Genomic DNA, 13,569 nt, shown 5'->3' with positions numbered 1-13,569 from the left:
AGACTACGATATCCAATATGGCGGATGTGTACCTCTATAATCACATACAAGCAACAACATTCACATAAAGTACCAACAAGTTGTGGACAAACGTATATATATGATAAGTGTGCTTAAGGCTTAAGGGTGAGTATCACACTAAACACATATATGGTCCTCTTTACGATCACAACATGATCTTCCTTAATGCTTAAAATAAGCCCTTATGTCGAAAAGACAATCTTCAAAATTGGCTTGCTGTAATGACAAGTATTTAGAAATAAAACACATCAATCCTTAATGCATATCCATGAAGTTTTAATTGAAAAGCAAAATAGCTCCCACTAATTTTAGGCATCTTTAAAGCTTGATAACTCTCCCATTCTAGTGACATGCTTTAAAGAAACTAACTGAGGAATAACTCTATTAATATATATGTAGTCATATCTGTAGTGTGAATATAATCAACACTTGTATATCATTTCCTCACTCTTCCTCTTTCTAGCAAATATTGAGGGCGTCCGGTATGGAGAAAACTTTAACTACCCTGCATGCGTTAGAGCTCCACAACATCCACGAATTAAGTATACATACATGGTACAGAAAAATAACTATTGATTGCATAACATTTGTCTATAATATTGCACCTCCAATTCTAATACAAACGCAAAACTAGAAATTGACTTTAGAAGTATATAATCTACCAAAATTGGAATCTGAATAAACCATTTGTTTCCAACTTTTCTTTCCTCTTGAAAACTAGTATGTGTTTTTATATTGACCCTTGAGATAGCACAACATTTTCTTTTGCATATGGCCTATACTTAATCTCTACTCTTTCAAATCTCTTGAATACTTCAAGGCTCTAAAATTTCTTTTGTCCAACTTCTAATAGCACAACTACTTTAGCCATAATTTGCTAACAGTAATGAGCTTTCTCACCTTTTCTCTTACTATAATCCCTTAAGCATTACTAAGCCCTACTTCTTTAAAACCTCCAAATTTCTTGGTTTAAAATCCCAGTTTGCTCTAAAAGAGAATCAACTTTCAAGACAATCAACCAAAACAATTCATACATTAAGCAAGAACCGAAAAGTACATATATTCTTTCCCTGTAAAGAGAATTTTGTCATCGAAACTCAACCTCCTTAATATACATATACATATCTCAAGGTTTTTGGCCCCTTCAATCCTTCTTAGTCTTAAACGCTCACTTACGTCCTATTGACTCAATACCTTGTTTTGGTTCCACTAAGTCCCACGCTTTATTGTTTTTCATGAACTCTAATTTAGTTTATATAGCTTCAACCCTCTTCCAAAATGTGAACTAGAAATAACTCTTTATTAGTACACAAAATTGAATCATATAGATGACTTTATTTACCTTCAGACCTCTTTGGCTCTTGTTCTGTTGTAGGGCCTTCTATAGAGATTCCATCTTGATCTTCTTCTTATTCGATATCGTCTACATCATCTTTTGGTCTATTTGACTAGTCTGTAGGTTTACAACATTGGTGTGTTTAACTACTAATTAACTCTCCTTCTTCAAAACAAATTATTTATTCACACCATTGTCCTCACATTCTATGTAATTATTCCTACTTATGGTATGTTTATGATCCTAAAAAACATAAAACCTTAATCGTTTTGCGTAACCAATAAGATAACAATCCACTACATCGGATTTTTAGAAATTGATCAAAACTAACATGCGATATAGAACTTCTGTGTTTCACTTACTTATTGATTGGGTTACAATCTCAGCATGAGAAACTCATTCCATGATCTGAAAAACATGGAAGAATTGTATAGCTAGAGTAGATAAAGATCAAAAATAGTAATCATAAAACTCAAATTTAAAGCATAGTTTTGTAGCTCCCAATTTTTTTCTAAGGAATGCAAACACTCTTGCCTACCTCAGATGGCTATAACTCATGAATCCAAATCTCACTGAATCAAGCCTATTCTCTTAAACCAAACATGAAATTGTTTCATGATCAGCAACTAATATGATTTACAAAAAAAAAAAATAAAAATTAATCAACTTGAAATCAAATATAAATCCAATTCAATTTAAACATACCAAGCACCAAGCATAACAGAACAAATCATAGATAAACAATCAATCAAACAGAACTGAATGAGATTTAGCTGCTTCAAAAATTTCACATTAAACCCAATTATAAAGCACAAAATCCTACCCAAAAATGAAAACAGAGATAAAACAAAGCAAAAATCGAACAAAAGAAGATGGGTACCTCTGTTTTTGACTTGAGATCTCTGCGTGCTTTGAATTTCTGCATACAAAATATATTACTTCTGTAACACTTGATAAAATTTGGAAGGTCTTTAATAGCTCTACTCTTCGTATCAATTGATTTTTATGATAACATCCTGAGTTGGTATATAATAAGATTCATGTTTGCTGATGATTTTTTTTAATGCCCAAGCAAGAGGATTAGTAATGGTAAAGCTAAAGTTTGGGGATCCATGTGTGATTTGGCTTTTGATGTTCAAATGAAGGAGAATGAATTTGTCAATGTAAGTTGGTAAATATTTGATCGCGTAAAAACTATGTTTAGCCACAAAATACTATCATGTAGTCAGATGGAAGCATTAAGGATTAATTTTCATTATTAGTATTCGATCTATTTGCAGACATTTTGTATGATAATCCTTTTTGGGTGGTTAGGGCTGGGTTCGGTTGGCAAACCGTGCCAAATTTCTTGTGCCACCTGCCAGCCACATATACATAATTACCGAAAATCAATTACCGCTAGCCAATCGTCTTCTTGCGGTTGCCAAAAATCGGTTCAGCCAAAATTATTGGCTGGTTCGGTTGGTAAATGGCACAACCGGTAGTTTCCACTTCTTCCTCACTATCTTCCAGTTCCAAGGGCTCAATTTGATTTTCAGATTGGGATGCTTGTTCGGTTGCTGACACACCCCGACCCGGATAGTCCACTTCGACTTCGAGTCGAGTTATGCTGGCCGACACCTGGAAGGTGATGAAGCCATAAAGTGTGGTGATGTGGAATATGTGAATAAATTTAAACCTAAAGGTGCCTAAAATACAAGAGTGCATTGTGAGCGGAAATGAACCCATTCACACGTGATATAGAGCATAAGTAAAGTACAGCAAGGTAAGGTAACAATTATACCATCATAAGAAGTCGCTCGAACCAAGAAGTACCATTAATCCTCGTCGATACCGAACTTTGCTACTAGAATCTGGAGGGGAGCAAAAATAGAAAGTGTGAGTGAGCAACACAAGGATTTCTAAAATCAATTCAATTATCAAGGTAGTAATCTCTCGCCGTAGAGTATGTATAATTTACAGAAATGATACTACGTATGAGTATGAAATCAAATGTATACTAACAGTAAGTCCAGAAATATACCACGACACAACATCTCATTAGCATATGAAAAATCATGTGTTTAATAACTCATACTAGCACGCACGTCAGAGTCACCTTTAGTGACATGTACAACTGTACTCATATCTCATCAATCATTACTAGCACATAAGTCGGAATCACCTCTAGTGATCTGTACGACTGTAATCATATCTCATCAATCATTGCTAGCACATAAGTCGAAATCACCTCTAGTGATCTGTACGACTGTATCATATCTCATCAATCATTGCTAGCACATAAGTCGGAATGTTGCTCGTGAGTTCCCAGAAACAAAACCGTGAGGGAATAGTAAGCCCAAAGTGAACAATATCGTGCTACGGTGGTGGAGCGGGCTCGAGAAGTGATCCGCCTCGGGCGGGGATGTGACAGTTGCTTTGTGTGGTTCATTTTGGGTTAATCCATGTTGTGCACTAACGGTTGATTGGCTAGACTCCATCATCCTAAACATAAGCAACGCATATACATTCAAAATCATATATATGTACGTGTATATATAGTATCAATAATCATCATGCTATCAATTTTGTTAACAATATTTTCTATATTTATTATGGCATGAATCATATATATATACATATATTTTTTAAACCCTAAAACTAAGGAGTCATTTATTTTATAAACCCTAAAACTAAGGAGTCAAACATATAAAAAATACCTAAAATATCTAAATAGAAAAAAAATATATATATATATTGGTAGGTATGGCATACCGCCGGCATACAAAATCAATTACCAAAGCCATGCCATTAATTGTTAGTTCGGTAAAATGCCAACCGATTATGAAAAAATGCCAAAACTATACCATACCATTATGAGCCGACTGGTATGGTTCGGTCGGTAAATCGGTTTATGGCAAAATTTCCCACCCCTATGGGTGGTTAGTCAGATCAATTAGGGATTAAATTTAACTAAAATGGTAATGCTTTTTAACTAAAATTGTTGTAAACTGAAATAGAAATGAACGAAGTTACCCGAAAAAATGTAGAAGCTTTGAGTGGTGAATGATTCATGGGATGAGTCGCGGACTACGTCACTCTCTTTAAGACATTTCACGGCTCTGCCCAAAGTGTGCAAGCAGTTCATAAACACCACGTCGTCCCCAGGATAAAACAGTCCAGAACCTTCTTTTGATAAGGTTCTTCTTTGCACAATGGAAGAACCTTCAAACTTGCACCCTTTCGATATGTTGCTTTCAAAACTTAATTTAAAAAATTATATATAAACTTGTAGTATACTCTATATATTCCATTGATACTTGGGACTTATATTTATATACAAAAGTAAAGAAATAGACGTTGAAGGATTAATAAATTAGGGGCTAGAAATCCGGAATAAATGAAAACCTAAATAATCAAAACGGATAGATTACATATGGAGGTGGATGTGACCATCTTCTCTATTCAGAGAAAGCATTTCAAATTTGTTGCCCAAGGACTAGATGGTGGAATCTAAAAGAAGAAAAACAAGCCATTTTCAAAGAGAAAGTAATCACCAAGTGTGTGTGGGATAGAGAGGGGGAAGCTAGCCAAAGGTGGGATTCCATGGCTAGTTGTATCCGAAAAGTAGCAAAAGAGGTATTAGGAGAGTCCAAGGGCTTTGCTCCACACCAAAAGGAATCTTGGTGGTGGAATGAGGAGGTACAAACAAAGGTGAAGGCTAAGAAGGAATGTTGTAAAGCCTTATACAAGGATAGGACATATGAAAATGGTGAAAGGTATAGAAAAGCGAAGCAAGAGGCGAAGAAAGCTGTGAGAGAAGCTAAGTTAGCGGCTTATGACGATATGTATAAGCGACTAGATATCAAAGAAGGAGAGTTGGATATCTATAAACTAGCTAGAGCAAGGGAAAAGAAGACAAGGGACCTAAACCAAGTGAGGTGCATCAAGGATGATGATGGAAATGTTTTTGCTACAGAGAACGCGGTCAAAGACAGATGGAGAGGTTATTTTCATAATCTTTTCAATGAAGGACATGAAAGGAGTGCTTCTTTAGGGGAGTTGAGTAACTCAGAAGAGTGTAGAAATTACTCCTTTTATTGTCGAATCCGGAAGGAAGAAGTGGTTGTAGCTTTGAAGAAGATGAAGCATAGAAAAGCAGTAGGCCCAGACGATATACTGATCGAAGTGTGGAAAGTTTTGGGAGAGACAGGTATAACATGGCTCACTGACCTTTTCAATAGGATTTTGAAAACGAAGAAGATGCCAAATGAGTGGCGAACGAGCACTTTGGTGCCTATCTACAAGAACAAGGGCGACGTACAAAATTGCATGAACTATAGGGGTATTAAGCTAATGAGTCATACAATGAAGCTCTGGGAGAGAGTCATTAAGCATAGATTGAGGCAAGAGACACGGGTTTCGGACAACCAATTCAGGTTCATGCCAGGGCGCTCAACCATGGAGGCAATCTATCTCTTACGAAGATTGATGGAAAGATATAGAGATGGGAAAAATGATTTACACATGGTCTTTATAGATTTGGAAAAAGCGTATGATAGGGTCCCAAGAGACATTCTGTGGAGGATTTTAGAGAAGAAAGGAGTACGAGTAGCATATATCCAAGCTATAAAGGATATGTATGAAGGAGTAAAGACTGCCGTAAGAACTCATGAAGGACAAACATAAAGCTTTCCCATAACTGTAGGATTACATCAAGGCTCATCCTTAAGTCCTTACCTTTTTGCGTTGGTAATGGATGAGTTAACATGACATATTCAAGATGATATTCCTTGGTGTATGCTTTTCGCAGACGATATAGTGTTGATAGATGAAATTCAGGAAGGGGTAAATGCAAAGCTTAACCTTTGGAGAGAAGTGTTAGAATCTAAAGGTCTTCGTCTAAGCCGATCAAAGACAGAATATATGGAGTGCAAGTTCAGTGCAAATGGAGGCCAAAACGAGTTAGGGGTGAGGATCAGAGATCAAGAAATACCAAAGAGCGACCGTTTTCGTTACCTAGGATCTATCTTGCAAAAGAACGGAGAATTAGATAGAGATCTCAACCATAGAATACAAGCTAGATGGATGAAGTGGAAGAGTGCATCCGGCGTGTTGTGTGACCGCCGTATGCCACTGAAGCTCAAGGGAAAATTTTATAGGACGGCAATAAGGCCGGCGATGCTGTATGGCACAGAATGTTGGGCGGTGAAGCATCAACACGTACACAAAATGGGTGTAGCGGAGATGAGGATGCTTCGTTGGATGTGTGGGTACACGAGAAAGGATAAGATTAGGAATGAGGATATCCGGGGTAAAGTAGGAGTAGCCGAAATTGAAGGAAAGATGAGAGAAAATCGGTTACGGTGGTTTGGACATGTGCAAAGAAGGCTTATTGACGCTCCGATTAGAAGATGCGACTATGGGACAGAGGTTCATGGCAGAATGGGTAGATGAAGACCTAGGAAACCTTTGGAAGAGACTCTAAGAAAAGACTTAGAGTACTTAGATCTAACGGAGGACATGACACAGGACCGAGCACAATGACGTTCTAAGATTCATATAGCCGACCCCACTCAGTGACTTGGATTTTCCAAGTCTCCAACCGAGAAGTTTTCCTCACTCGGGAAATTAAGGGAACACTACCTCAACCTACATGCTCCACTCACAAAGCTTCAACAAAAGAAAAATTCAAAGAACTTAGCGAAGAAGGCTTTGGTGTATTTAACACAATACGTTGAAATGAAGCAAAGCTTATTTATTGATATCCCCGATAAGCTACAAATATGTACATATACGTGAGTCAAAATAAACAAACAAGATGGAGCCTTCACAAAGGTTGCTTAGGAGAAGTCTTAGCAGTCGGTAGAGCCCCAGAAAGAGAAGGCACCGGAGGGGGATCATTCGGAGCCTCAGTACTGGACAGAACCCTAGAAGGAGGAGGCATCAGAGGTTGATCATTTGGAGCTTCATTACGCGGTACAGCCCCAAAAGAGGAAGGCAATAAATGCCTTTGGAACAAACCCACAAACCTCTGATGATCAAGTAAAACCTGACCATTAGATTCCTTCATCTGGTCAAGCTTCCTCTTCATGTTTGTAGCATAGTCATGTGCGAGCCGGTGCAACTGTTTATTCTCATGCTTGAGCCCTCTAATCTCCTGTTTGAGACTTATCACTTCAGCCGCCAATGATTCAACTTGGAGGGTTCGAGCAAATAAGCGTTGGGCCATATTAGACACAGAACCTGCACACTGAACACTGAGAGCCAGAGAATCCTTAACAGCCAACTCATCAGACCGTTTGGAAAGTAGTCTGTTATCTTTGGGAGTGAGAAGGTTCTTGGCCACCACCGCAGCGGTCATATCATTCTTCATCACGGAATCCCCAACGGTAAGAGGACCAGTAGGGGAGACGAAGGATGTGCGCCATATGTTGTCTGGATAAGGCGTGGCTGCCTCTTCAATAAGGTTCAAGTCAAAACGACGGTCGGAGGGGCCAAACATTTTCAAAGGTGTTGAAGAGAGAAGAGGTCAGACAAATCAAGATCTTAGAAGTGCAAAAATAGAGCTTCTACTGGTGGAGATTCAAGTGTGCTTTGGAACTTAATGCCAACCTCTATAAAATCTACACTCGACGGAGCTTCAGAAATCGAAGAGGCGTTTGCTTTCTCAAAAGCTAGGCTGCTCAAAGACCACGAAGGCCGATTTCAGAAATCGAAGAGGCGCTTGCTTTCTCAAAAGCTGGGCTACTCAGAGACCACGAAGACCGATCTCAGAAATCGAAGAGGCGCTTGCTTTCTCAAAAGTTGGGCTGCTCAGAGACCACGAAGACCGATCTCAGAAATCAAAGAGGCACCTACTTTTTCAGCCTTGTCAGCACCTGTCACACACACACTCAGCTTTGCAGAAATTACGGGCATTCTGTCGAAGATTTCTGGTGAAGTAGAAAGCACATGAATCTTACTGTTCAATCACTCACTTTCCACACGCAACATTAGCTCATGGGTACCACAGATAATTTTGCCAAAATTCTCTGACAAAGTTAAGACACGTGAAGCTTGCAGCTCCCACTACATCGCTTTGACCAAGAAGGGTAAAAGAATAGCAAAGAAACAGCACTAACAAAGTTTAGACACATAAATTTTGAAGGTCTAGCTACCATATTATTACCCACAAGGGTAAAGGAACAGTACCACTGCTGGATAATTGGAAAGTCCCTATGTGTCAACCTCTGTGCTCCGTGGCAAGGTAGACTAGCAAACATGCCCAACCTTTACTCACATTCGAGAAAACACTCCCAACAAGATTGCTTGCTCCAAAATCGAAGAGGCACCGCCCTCCGAATCTCGAGAGCCAGACTCCCAACATGATTACTTTCTAAAAAACCGAAGAGACACCGCTCTCCGAATCTCGAGAGCTAGACCCCTAGCAGGATTGCTTTCTAAAAAATCGAAGAGGCATCGTTCTCCGAATCTCGAGAGCCAGATCCCCAAGAGGATTGCTTGTCTGTAATCTTCACACGCAACATCAGCTTTCCAGATACCACAGACCACTTTTTCAAAGTGCTCTGACAGAGTTAAAACATGTGAAGCTGGCAGCTCCCACTACCGTGCTATGACCAAGCAGGGTAAAGGAATAACATTACTACTTGTTATTAGGGAGACTCCTATATATGTCGACCTCCATCCCCAACGGACAGGCAGACCTGCAAAAATGCTCAACCCTTTCTCATATCTGAGAGGGCACTCCCAACGAAGCCTTTCGAAATATTCAGCTTTCTTTCCCCCCGATAATACCTCTGTAAACAAGCTATACCGGAGCAAGAATATCTCATATCATCAGGGTTAAAAGCAAGAGTATCCCATATCATGCTTTTTCCCTGTCTTTTCCTTTGGCCTTGTTCTTACCTGCAAGACAAGGAGAAAGAGAGCAATCAGTCAACACTTGGAATCAAGCTTCCAGTCAGGAACTGACTGCTTGGAACCCTTTACCTGATTACTTACCTGACATTGCTCTCGAGTACTCATCTTCAACATCTTATGCTTCCAGGGAAGATACCGCATCTACATGAGGAACAGATAGGGCAAGTGAGAAGGATACAAGGAAGCATGTGGAGACAAGTGTAACAGCACACGTGCCGATACATCCACTACTTTGTCAAAAGCAAAAGTATCCCATATCAGCAGGGTCGAACGTACTCTAAATTTGATGGACTTGTTTTGACCCTTAAATTCTTCAGTCGGCCTTATACTCTGGAGGAAACCAGAAAACCCTCCAACCCAGTTCAAGAATAAGCCTGTGGAAAGTTACTTCTTCAAAAGCAAAAGTATCTCATATCATCTCTTCTCATTTTTCTTCTCTTTATCCTTCATGCTGCCTGCAAGATAGGGAGAATAAGAACAATCAGCCGGAACTCGAAATCAAACTTCTGATCTGGGACTGGTTGCTTACCTTGTCTGTCACCTCTTTCGCATATCCCCTAGCTCGGCGACTTGGGGGACTCCTACTACATGGTTTGTATCGCGCTTGACCAAACCTGAAACTACAAGTAAGCTTCAAGTGAAATTGATACATTACCTTGTGCATCTCCACCAGTTAAAGATACCACCCCTGGATGGAGGAAGAGTACTTCCAGAGAAGATGCCACATCTACCTATGAGACAGATAAGGCAAGTGAAGACGATGGATACACAAGTGCCTTCTTTGAACTCTAAATATGAGTACGTGTATTCAATATAAGCTTAAGACTTTGAACTCCGACTTGGAGAGTTACATGAATCATTACTCTACATGACAACCATGGATACACTTGGAAATTTGAGTCCGATCAAAGGTAGAAACTCCGGACTTGTCAAGTGATTAGGTGCTTAAACTAAATTTCGAGGACAAAATTTATTTAAGGGGATAGACTGTGATTTGGAAAGTATATTTCTACTGAAATATATTTATAATTGTGTTATTGGGTTTCTTGTATATATGTATAATATGTATGTAATTATTATATATAGGCATATTGGTCAACAGGTGATGACCAAATGCAAGAAAGGGCGTGCTTGTAATTTGAAAGGATAAATGAGTAGGACTACTTGGAGAACACTCCAGTTTGGAGGTGGCAAACCAGTTTTCATCTTTCCTTTTGAGTGACACCTTCACCATCTATTTGATTCTTGAACACTTGAAGCTCGTGCTCTGCATGATGATGAAAAACCCAAGCCTTATCTATTAGCTAGGTGTATCTGCCTTATTTGTTCTTCTCTATCAAGTAGACAGCTCCTCCTCTCCAATTGCCGACTATCTCTTTATATATATTTATCTGGTGCTTAATCACCAAGTATTGTATAAGTATAAATAGGGACCTCAAGAACTGCAAACTCCAGTAAGAAACGAGAACAGAGAGAGAGGGCAGGGATGATAAAAGGAAGAAGGAGGTCATCGAAAAAGATGGGTCTGCGTCATGAAATAAACATGATTTCTTATTTGGAAACTTTGGACATGCAAAGATTTAGTTAGGGTTCGGAACGATGTGGTCGTGTGGAGGAAATAGCTGTGTTTGAGTTTTCCCAATCTTAAAAATGACGAACGCCGACTATGCGTTGCTTCTATATGATGGTGAGTCTTTTTCCAGCTTTACTGCAAGCTATATGGACTACTTTGTTATGTGAGACTGAAAGGGATCAGTTCATCTACTAGTTGAATACAAGGTTAATCTAAAATAACCATTGTTCTGCATATATCTATATCTATATAAGTAATGATAAGTTTGGGACAAAAGCTGAATTTCTCTTATCTTATCATTTTAAGTATGTTGTTGATAATACCCTTTATAAAATGGTTTCACAAACCATATTCAGTCCACTGTCTCTGTTGACCCTATTTTTTAAGACAATATTTGAAGATTATATATTAATTAGTTAACATAGAAATTATTTAGCCATAGATTAATAGGGTGTTATTTATTATTGGATTAAGTACTTAAAACCCCCAACCGTTTAGTGTCATTCTAAATTGGTCACAACCTTTTTAAACATTCCAAACAAGTACTCAACCTATTGAAAATGACATATTTGTTAAGCCCCAGTTTAAAATCTATTAAATTAGCTAGGGCTTACCACCCCTTCATGTCATCACCTCAAATTCCACCACAAAACCACCAATTCCACCTACAACTCAAGTCACCAACATTGAGAAGAAGGTCATGGAGGTTGCTGAAATGGTATGGACTATCATGATGTGGCCACCACCATCTTCACCGCTCACAAAGAAGAGCTGAAAGCTTTACGAGTTGAGAACCGGCGAATGAGGAAATCACATGAGCATAAACAAGCTCCTTGAAACCGTAACTAAATTCTTAATCATCTTCTTTGTTAGGAGATTGCCTTCCTAATGTAATTTCAATTTGAGTTCATTTTTTATTCAATCAATACTTATTTGATCATGGGATTCCATATTATATAATCTATGTTTGAAATTTAGATTTTGATCCAACTAATATTAATGTTGACCATGATATACCCAATTGGTCGTTTTGAATAGAATCTATGTTATTATTAACTGGGGCTTAACAGATGTGACATTTCAATAGGTTGGATGCTTGTTTGGAATGTTTAAAATGTTGAAACTAATTTGAAATGACACTATAAGGTTGGGGAGTTTTAGGTCCTTAATCATTTAATATTTAATTAAAAATATTATGTTTCTTTATTTATTTGATAACAGTTATATAATTAAGGATCATCTCCGGATCCTCTTTGTGAGGCTCTCGGGTATCCTCAAATCGTGTCCATTCATCGTACATCGTGCGGTCAGAAATTATTTTAAATACTTTTATTTAAAATTAAATATGAATTGTACTTAACAAAAACTGATATCTATATAAGTAACGATAAGTTTGGGACAAAAGCTGAATTTCTCTTATCTTATCATTTTAAGTATGTTGTTGATAATACCCTTTATGAAATGGTTTCACAAACCATATTCAGTCCACTGTCTCCAAACTATTTTGTATCTATGTTTATGTATTGTATTTACTTGGACCAAAACCAAGTTTCTGATTCACGGATTCCCAATAGTGCTTGGACTAAACCAATATAGTTTTCAAGTTATCAACTATATACTTATTGTCCTCACTCGTCTTCTATACATCACTCACATCAAACTGTGATGAATTGGCTTTTTTGGATCTAGATTTGTACAAGGTTTAAAACTTGATTATGCCTTTTCATGTTCTCTTAAAATTTTACAACTGTGATTTCACACCTTCAATAAAAAGAATGCATATGATTGTTCTCAGTTTCACAGACATATGACAAAATATATTACAAGACGAGACATTTCTATGTAGAGCATTTGTGAAGCGTTTTGACACACGTTACGATTGGTGGTATAGTGTCTGCCCCAGCTGTGTAAAACAAATGCATAAGGACCCAATAACTGCGCAGCTAATTTGTCAAAAACACCCAAGCCAAATTCCAACACCTTGGTAATATTTAACATGTTGTGCTGCAATTTTGTTTCTGTCTATACCATGAGTTCATTTTTTTTTACTTTGCAGTTTTCAGTTTAGAATCAATTAATTTTTTGCTCTGTCAATGGTATATAATTTTTCATTCTCACTATTGATATTTTTTTAAACACCTAAATATCTCATGGTTGTTTTTGTTTTGGATATTTCATTGTGATCTTAAATTAGGTTTTTAAATGTAGGTATAAGGTCAATCTGATACTCGAAGATGAAACCAATGAGATAAATGCTTTGATAATTGAAAAATGTGTGTTCGCGTCAGGAATTTCCGTCGGGGATGTTTCCTGGCCGACGAGCACACAGCTCCCCGGGAGGTTGGCGCCGGTTGAGGGCTGCTGTCGGGCTTCTGCTTCACTGTCGGGCTTTGTTGGGCAAGTCTCGTCGGGCAAGGCTGAAAGAGAAGGACAGAGTTAACTTTGAGAGGTGCCTTTGTGGGGCCTTAGGTGTAGGCCTTGAGGCTCACAATCAAGGTTAACTTTTAGGTGCTCAGGCGTGCCACTGCCATCTTCAGTATGGCAGATGTGAAATGGATGTCGAGTTTTGGTTGTATATATGTATATACCCGAGAAACTGTGTTAGTTATGACAGGTGTCTTTGTGGGGCCTTAGGTGTAGGCCTTGAGCCTTCCTATCAATATCTAAACCAGTGCTCGAACACATCATATTTGTTCTCGTGATTGCATGAGTCTTATAACTATTATACTTCTGATTA

General features: G+C 38.3%; 1 protein-coding gene across 1 annotated transcript in view; it reads right to left on the bottom strand.

The window, feature by feature from the left end:
* LOC126594484 (uncharacterized) overlaps nt 1–7,894 on the bottom strand; it is a 60,529-nt gene extending 52,635 nt beyond the window's left edge. Inside the window, exon 1 of the mRNA XM_050260824.1 lies at nt 7,583–7,894. Within this exon, the coding sequence (XP_050116781.1) occupies nt 7,583–7,841 (259 nt within the window). The 5' untranslated portion in view covers nt 7,842–7,894. The remainder of the gene's footprint in view (nt 1–7,582) is intronic.
* Nucleotides 7,895–13,569: the final 5,675 nt, after the last annotated feature.

Source organism: Malus sylvestris, chromosome 12 (assembly GCF_916048215.2).
Source record: "Malus sylvestris chromosome 12, drMalSylv7.2, whole genome shotgun sequence".
NCBI classification, from domain to species: Eukaryota; Viridiplantae; Streptophyta; class Magnoliopsida; order Rosales; family Rosaceae; genus Malus; species Malus sylvestris.
This window is presented reverse-complemented; position numbering and strand designations above follow the sequence as displayed.